General features: G+C 33.1%; 1 protein-coding gene across 15 annotated transcripts; it reads left to right on the top strand.

The window, feature by feature from the left end:
- Nucleotides 1-986: 986 nt before the first annotated feature.
- Nucleotides 987-7,948, top strand: LOC132805392 (uncharacterized). Of its 15 annotated transcripts, none has more exons than XM_060820220.1 (8): nucleotides 996-1,406; nucleotides 1,500-1,601; nucleotides 1,694-1,771; nucleotides 1,959-2,412; nucleotides 2,910-3,074; nucleotides 3,293-3,340; nucleotides 3,519-3,640; nucleotides 4,086-4,457. In XM_060820220.1, exons 4-8 carry the CDS (start codon nucleotides 2,005-2,007, stop codon nucleotides 4,141-4,143), a joined length of 801 nt encoding a protein of 266 aa, XP_060676203.1. In that variant the 5' UTR covers nucleotides 996-1,406; nucleotides 1,500-1,601; nucleotides 1,694-1,771; nucleotides 1,959-2,004; the 3' UTR covers nucleotides 4,144-4,457. The 15 variants fall into 15 exon arrangements, 12 of the variants coding, with proteins under 12 accessions (XP_060676202.1, XP_060676203.1, XP_060676200.1 ...); XM_060820222.1 differs by lacking the exon at nucleotides 4,086-4,457 and adding an exon at nucleotides 6,959-7,948 and having other exon boundaries at nucleotides 997-1,406; XM_060820221.1 differs by having other exon boundaries at nucleotides 998-1,406; nucleotides 4,131-4,450.
- Nucleotides 7,949-8,930: the final 982 nt, after the last annotated feature.

Below are 8,930 nucleotides of genomic sequence, written 5' to 3'. Positions count from 1 at the left end.
TATGACAAATAATGCTTACAAATCAAATAATCTTGAAAAAAATATGATTTTGTTGGTAATTGATATTTATCTTCATATAAAATAATTAAAATTTAAATAGTTTTAAGGTTAATTAAATAGGTCAATATTTTTCTTATTTTAGTTTTATATTTCTTTAAATAGACATTATTTATATATATATTAGGCCACAATTATGCCACAATTTCGTTGTAATATATATTAGGCTATATATATTAGGTCATCTAATATTAAGCTATATATATGTATAATTCTGTTATAATATATATGCATATTAATTAGACCATAAATATATATTTGGTCAATAAAATAAAATCAAATATTTTATTTATTATCAATTTATTTCAAAATTATTAATTTTATTAATTATTTGATAGTATGGATATTTATATTAAAAATTAATTTTATATATATTTGATTATATTCATAAAAGATAAAATAATGAATAATAAATAATAACTAATAATAAATAGAATAAAAAAATAAAACTGAAAATAATGATTTTAGAGAAATTTTGAAGGAAAAATATGCTGACACGTAGCGCATATATTTTTTCTTTTATATGTTGTATACATTTTGCATTTCTATCTTCTATTTTTATTTTTATTTTTTTGTCTTTTCTCTCCTGTTTTCTTTTTTTTTTTTTGTGTTTTATCTTCTATTATTATTTTTTCCTGTTTTGTTTTTGTTATCTTCTTCTTTTTTATTTTTTTAATAATCTGTTTTAATCTTATTTTTCTTCCACGACTTTTTTTTTTTCCTTTTTCTTCGTATTTTTTCTTCCTTTTCTTTGTTTCTTCCTCTCAATGTTTGAGTTTTATTTTTATTTTTTAGCAATATATAAATTGTATTTAAGAATTTTTTTGAATATTCAAAATAATATATATAATTTGAATAATTAATAGTAATAATATAATAAACTAGATAGCTTAATTTTTTTTTAAAACAAATTATAGACAGAGAAATAATCTAATTTAGATCATTTGAATTAATTGAAAAATAAGTAAGTTATTGGAAAATTATATTTATTTTTATTAATTACTAAAAAAAAAAAAAGGGTCAAATCCTATTGATCCAAATATAGAGCTAGGTCAATTTTTACATCAAATCCTACTCCAAATCCTAATCCTAATCTCAATTCCAATCTAGTTATGTCTTCTTACCCAACGGGTCTAGATAAATAATGTATAAAAAAGGAGATCTAGTTCAGATCATGTTGTTGACAGCCGCTGGCCGTTCAGAAGAGCCGTAGAAAGGAAAGGTAGATAAATAAATTCTCTGTTTCTTCTCCAGCCAAATAACAAAGGGACAGATTATCTCCGTCCAGCCAAATAAACACAGGTTGAAGATCATGTCGAAGAGGCTAATGCTGAAGGGGAATAAGAGTCGTAGGGCAATCAACTGTTTTTAAGGGTTTTTTTCTTTTTATTTTATTTAAAAAAAAAAAAAAACATGCTAATGGTTTTATTTTCTATTTGAAGGGACGAATTTTCTCCGACCAGTCAAATATATACAGGTTAAAGATCCATCCAAATAAATACATGTCCAAGAGGTTGATGTTGAAGGGGAAAAAGAGGCTTAACGTATTTAACTGTTTAAGAGGTCTTTTTTTTATTATTATTTTTTTTTTTTACTGAAAAGAAAAAATGCTAATGGTTTTATTTTCTCTTTGAAGGAACGAATTTTCTCCGATCAGCCAAATAAAAATATTTTGGAGAGGCAGATGTTGAAGGGGCAAAAGTGAAGGCTGAAGGTAATTTTTTTTTTTCAAGAATATTCTTTAATTTATTTTTTTTTTCATTTTATTATTAAAAAGCAACATGATGCTTTTGTGTGTGTGTGTTCTAAATTTTTTTTCTTTAATCTCCTATATGTAATGTTGTTAGTTTGACTTTTGATGAAAAAAATAATAATAATAATTGAAAACGTTAATTTAGCAGCAAGAGGAGAAAAACAAGGAGGAAGACATGATGAGTAAGTTGCCAGATGAAATTCTGGAAACAATTATGTTGTTTGAAGATGGAAGAAGCGGCAGCGGCGAGTTTGGTTTCTCAGCGTTGGCTAAAGATTTGGAAGACTACACTTACGACTAGGTCTAGGTTGGATTTTAATGTCGACAATATAAACCAATTGGAAAAAGGGTGGTCAAGGGAGGATTTGATAAACAAGAATATAAATGCGGTGAATGAAGCAGTGAACTTGTACAAGGCACCAACTCTGGATGAGTTTGATTTAAAAGTTTGCAGTTTAAATTCAGATCATTGTCATCATATAAACGCATGGATGGATTTTGCTGCCAAAAAACAAGTCAAAAAGCTAAGTTTGAACCTTTCGACTAATACTTATGGCCACGCTACTTTGTGGGTGATAATTTTCATTGCCTCAGGGATTTGGGTATGGTTGGAATAGATGTCACTGAAAACTTCATTCACCGTTTATTCTCCAACTCTCCTTTTCTTGAACGTTTTTCTCTCTCTGAAAGTTATGAAATTAAAAAGTTGGAAATTGTTTCTGCTCCCAATCTCAACTTCTTGGTGTTACGAATGTGCCATTATCTGCGACACCTTGAAATATCCTCCGCGAAGAATCTCAACACAATGGGAATATGTGATGCTTTATCTTTGAAAAGCATTAACATATCTTTTGCCCCAAATCTCTCCCACCTAATTCTTGGCATCCAAAATAAGAACTTCAAATTTGACCCCTATCTCACCCTACTTGATCAAATCAACAAACTTACTCTGCAAATGCTGGTGGCACACTATTTTTTATTTTTTTTATTTTCCTCCTTAATTTCCTAATTATTTTATTTTTGTTTTCGTGTTTGGAATATATCTAAGTTTATGTTTATGTTTGTGTATTTTGTTTAACTTAATTAATTCGTTAATTAGGTCTCCACAAATAGGATGTCATGTCCGTTTCCTCAGTTTCCTCAATCAATGAGCAAGGTTGAGCATCTAAAATTGCAAATGGGTTTGCCTTGTTTTCAAATACCAATTCACCGTTTGCCGGGTTTTTTTGAAGCAGCTCCTTGCTCGAATACTTTCTCGGTGGAGGTCAGTATCTACAAATATTCTTTTTTATTTTTTATTTAACTTTAAAATCCAAACTATTTATATAGGCCTGCTAAAATATTATTTACCAGTTTAAAAAGTACTATTTACAAATAGTATTTCCTGAAATTCTTTCCAGGGAACGCTCCCATTTGACTATGCTAACTTTTGTTTAACTAGATTTTGTCTTATATGTAATTGGGCATGACAATCTGTGGCAGGTCGGCTACTCATCATTTAATCATCCAGCGAATGCAAATGCCTTGCAGGTATTATTATTATTATTGTTGTTAATATCGAAAAATATCACCATATATAATAACTAAAAAATATGGTTGGAATGGTATAAAATTTTTTCTATCTTTAAAATTAATGATGCTCTCTATTATTGATGTTATTTATTTGAATGATTTTGCAAACATGAATGTTCACAACTATTTATTACAGTGGTTGGATAAACTTATACCTGACAAAGTGAAGGACCATCCATGTCAATACCTTAAGGTGGTGAAGTTGGAAACTTTTGCTGGAGGCCAATATGAAGTTGACTTTGTCTTGCATTTACTCAAGTATGTATCGGTTGGAAAAATAATCATTCAGCCTATGCGTTTAAATGTTTGGAATGACAGAACGTGCTGGAAATATTATAATTTTGATAATATCTACGAAAAATTTGTTGTGGTTCTCTGACCACTTTAGAGAAGAAATATGAGAAGAAAAATAAAAAAAATTCTATTACTTTTTTGGAAATAGAATACAAAAATAAACACTTATCTCATGGAGAATTATCACGTGGAACCTTTCTCTACACTGTTAAATTCTCTTCGGAATTATTCACTCTTCTCTCAAGCTCTCTCTAGAACTTAAACACTCTCTCTCGGAGTTTACTCTCAATACTCCTCACTTGGGATGATATTGAGCTTGCTCTACTTGGCTTGAATATGCATGCAACGGGCCTATTTATAACCTTACTAAGTCGGTTGCATGGCCATCATTTTCAACTTCTTCTGACAGGTGCCCACAATTGTTGAGCAAATTATTTTTTGGTGTTAATTGCAGCAACCATTGTTAACAATGGTGGCTGAGCAGTGTTCACACTGTCGGTGCAGTGGTGGTGCGGCTAGACTTCACAATTCTCCCCTTCCAGCCGCATTTAAAAACTGATGGTCATCTGCCATCCATTCCAGCTATGTCTCTGCACAGCTTCAGCTTCTCTTAAGCAACAACTTTTGTTAACATGTCTGCTGAATTCTCTTTTGTGTGGATTTTCATCAGTTTCAGCAACTGTTGATCTATTACTTCAAGTATCCAATGATAGTGGATGTCAATGTGCTTTGTACGGAAATGATTCATTGAGTTTTTGCTCAAATCCATGGTACTTTGGTTATTATAATGTATCTTGTAGTCTTCTTGTTTGATGTCCAATTCTGTGAGAAAACGCTTTAACCACAATATTTTCTTATCCGCTTTCGTTGCGGCAATGTACTCTGCTTCAGTAGTGGATAAAGCAACACACTTATGCATTGTCTGGTTTTCATGGAATACTACATCTCTGCTTCTAATAACCTTCTTTGTTTTTAGATCCCATAACGTGTATCCGAATTCTTCATCTCCATATCCTATAAAGATGCATGGAGTAGATCTTGCATCGAGCTTCTGTCTGAGCTCCTTGGATACATGTACATAAGCTAAACAACCAAACACTCTTAAATGAGAGTAGGAGGGAATCTTACCTGACCACACTTTCTCCGGAATTTCAAAATTCAACAGTACTGACGGTGATCTGTTGATTAAATAGCAGGTGGCACGAACAGCTTCTCTCCAAAATGGCTTTGGCAGCTTAGCCATACTGATCATACTTCTGACCTTTTCCATAATGGTTCGGTTCATTCTTTCGGCTATTCCATTATGTTGTAGGGTGCGAGGGACCCTTTTCTCATGTCGAATGCCGTGTCTTCTGCAGTAGGCATCGAACTCCTTGGAAGTATACTCGCCTCCATTATCTGAGCGGAGACATTTCAGCTTCTTTTCTGTTTCACGCTCTACCATGGTATGAAACAGTTTGAAGTAATCCAATACTTGGTCCTTTGTATTCAAGAAATATACCCACACCTTCCGAGAAGCATCATCAATGAAGGTAAGGAAATACTTGTTGCCATCTAATGATTCCACCTCCATGGGACCACAAACATCAGAGTGCACCAGACTAAGCAACTTTGATCTTCTCGATGCAGAGGAACTGAAGGAGACTCTATGTTGCTTACCAAACAAGCAGTGATTACAAGGATCTAGTGCAGCATCCTTGCAAACAGTGATAAGCTTCTTCCTTGCCAAAGTGGACAATCCTTTTTCACTCATGTGATCGAGTCTTTGGTGCCACAGATTTTGAGACGTCTCTCCTTCTGCAATATTGAGGCTATCTGCACATATCTTCGCATGAGTGTTGTACAGCATCCCATAAATATGTCATTGGGTGACAACTATGGCACATTTCGTCATTTTCCATGTGCCTTTGCTGAAGTAGTTGTCATAGTCTTACTTGTCTAAGGCTACTCCCGAAAGTAGATTAAGCCGAAGATCTAGAACATGACGGACATCCTTAAAAGTGATTGTACAAACAACATTCGTTTTTACCTGAATATCACCAGTTCCCATAATCTTTGCAAAACTGGAATTTTCCATCTTTACCGTACCAAAGTCTCTTGCTTTGTATGTTTTGAATAAATCTCTGTGTGGGGTGACATGGTAGGATGCTGCAGTATCGACTACCCACTCAACATCTTGGGTTGATATATGAAGGCATGTCTCTTCTTCTGTGGAGCAAAGCGCCACTTCTCTTGTAACAGTGATTAGTGTCTCTCCATCCTTTTTCGACTGATTACCTTGGAGTCTCTGCTCTCTCAACAACTTTCTGCAGTTCTTCTTCATGTGACCCTCCAAGCCACAATGAAAGCACTTATATGATGATTTTCTGCCATATGTAGATTTGCCTCTGCTCTTGCTCCTGCCTCTCCCCCGATCTCGACTACCTCTTTGCTGTCTTCCTCTCTCTGTGACGAGGGCATGCGACTGATCCATGCCAATGTTCTTTCTCCTAGCTTCTTCATTAAATAGGGCATCCTTAACCATAGATATAGTAAGTTTGCCATTTGGGGCCGAATTGCTGAGAGAGACTACCAATGTCTTCCAACTGTCTGGAAGAGAGCTTAGAAGTAGGAGGGCCTGATCCTCATCCTCTAGTTGGTAATCCACAGCAGATAGTTGATTTACCAAGCTCTGGAACTCACTGGTATGCTCGGCTACAGAAGTTCCACTCTACAATTTTAGATTTACCAATCGCTTAAGCAACATGGCTTTCTTTCGAGTAGTCTTAGCCTGGTACATGTTCTCCAATTTTGTCCAGAGGGCATATGCATCCGTTTCCTTTGCTACATGATGGAAGACATTATGGTCGATCCATTGCTTGATCTGACCGATCGTTTTCTTGTTTAATTTCTTCCATTATGCTTCTTTGCTGGGATCAGGGTTTTCTCCTTTAGCTTCTACAGGATCAAACAGATCCTTACAATTGAGGAGATCTTCCATCCGAGGTCTTCAAAGTGTATAACTTATGGCAGTGAGCTTAACCATAGCTCCCGAAGATGATTCTTCCATTGACATTATGGCTTGACCAAAAATGGAGCCGAATTTGGCAAAACGGATTTAACTGTTGTGTCCGGAATGGCTGAAAATGGTGGACTTGACTCTTCCGGGGTCAAAATATAATTACCAAAAATTTTGGGGCAAAAATGTAATTTCATAAAAATTCTAGGTCAACCTGTAAATATAAAAACTACAGTGGTTAATCTGTAATTTCAAATAATTCAGGGGTTGTTTTGTAATTTCAGAAACTTCTGATGACGTGGCAGATTGTGTTGACGTGTCAACACGTGGCAGATGACATGGCGATTGCGTGGCTGACGATGTGTCGGGTCGCGTGGCAGATGATGTGGCTGAGTGCTATGACGTGCCTGCTGACGTGGTCGTCTTCAACCTCCAGACGGCACGTGCGGGGCGTGAGGCGCGTGATCTGCTGCAGAAAATTTCAGATGGTGCGTGCGGGCGCATTAGGCTCGTCGTTTCTCTCCGACGAACTTGGTTGTTCTCTTTTTGTCGAGTACTTTCATCTGGTATTGTCAAATTATTGATTTGAGCAACTTTTCAAAACATCAACTTGAAGAACAGGCTCTATTTGTTCAAATTTTGAACCCCAGCTCTTGACCTAGAGCTCTGACACCACTTGTTGTGGTTCTCTGACCACTTTAGAGAAGAAATATGAGAAGAAAAATAAAAAGAATTCTATTACTCTCTTGAAATAGAATACAAAAATAAAAACTTTTCTGGTGGAGGATTTTTACGTGGAATCTCTCTCTACACTGTCAAATTATCTCTAGAATTGCTCACTCTTATCTCAAGCTCTCTCTGGAACTTAAACACTCTCTCTCTCGGAGTTTACTCTCAGTACTCCTCACTTGGGATGATATTGGCCTTGCTCTATTTGGTTTGAATATGCATGCAACGGGCCTATTTATAACCTTACTAAGTCGGTTGCATGGCCACCATTTTCAACTTCTTCTAACAGGTGCCCACAATTGTTGAGCAAATTATTTTTCGGTGTTAATTGCAGCCACCATTGTCAACAATGGTGACTGAGCAGTCTTAACACTGTCGGTGCAGTAATGGTGCGGCTGGACTTCACAGAATTCTGTCTTGGATGTGCCAAGCTATTGAAAACCAAAATAATCCAAATGAATACTAAGGTGGAGGTAATTATAATTTGATTATGAATAAATTATATATTATGTTTTTATATTATTTTTTACTAGCATTGACTACAAAGAGCATCTGAAATGTTTTTTTTGTTAAATAGAGCATCTGAAATGTGGATGTGAATATTTATTTATATGTAATAGTTATGCACAATGTTAATTGTAAAAAGTTTGATTATGATATATTTTTTTTGTTAGTTATGGTTAAGGTTTAAAAAATAGATGGATTAAAATATGAAAATATTCATAAAAGTATAAAAAAAAAATTGTATATTAATTAAATTCATGAAATATAATAGAAATTGATGAAAATTTGTTTAAAATAATTAATTAATTTATTAAAATTTAACATTAATTTATTCAATTAATTAATTATCAAATTAACTATAAAAATGGTATAATATTAAATGAATTTTATATATTTCTAATCAATATATAGATATATATATTCAAAAGATTGCTATTCAGTTTTGTTCTTCGAGTACGTAACTGACTCATAGCCCACATCTTTGAATTAATTAACATCTTCCTCATTATATTTATCTCTCTTTCCTTAATTTTAATTAAGTTGTGGGCTGTAGCTACGCCTATTAAAGAAAGCAAAAGAAGTTTTGACATTGATGTTATATACTACAACTGGCTGACTTTTTAAATTCGCCCATTCGGTCTTCTCCCACTTTCATATTTTCTTATTATTATTTTTTATAGGATATATTTTATTTACACCCATTTAAAATCATCATAAAGCACTCTTTAATTTATAATTTTATCATAACAGATCTATCTGTCAAGTAGCTTTCACAATTAAAGATCAAATTAAAATTAAAAATTAATATTTTTATTTGAATAATATTGTAAAAATATAATTTTATTTTTTAATTGTTAAAATTGATTAATAAAAACTAATAGATGATTTATTTTAGTAAATATAAAAAATTAAAAAAATAAGTAATAATTTTCTAAAAACATTCAAAACATAAATAATAATTTTTCAAAAACATAAATACAAATATATAATTAAAATAAATCTAAAAGATTTAAATAAAATTTT

Source organism: Ziziphus jujuba, chromosome 9 (assembly GCF_031755915.1).
Source record: "Ziziphus jujuba cultivar Dongzao chromosome 9, ASM3175591v1".
Classification (NCBI taxonomy): Eukaryota; Viridiplantae; Streptophyta; class Magnoliopsida; order Rosales; family Rhamnaceae; genus Ziziphus; species Ziziphus jujuba.
Note: the sequence above shows the minus strand (reverse complement) of the source record. Positions and strands in the feature narration are given on the sequence as shown.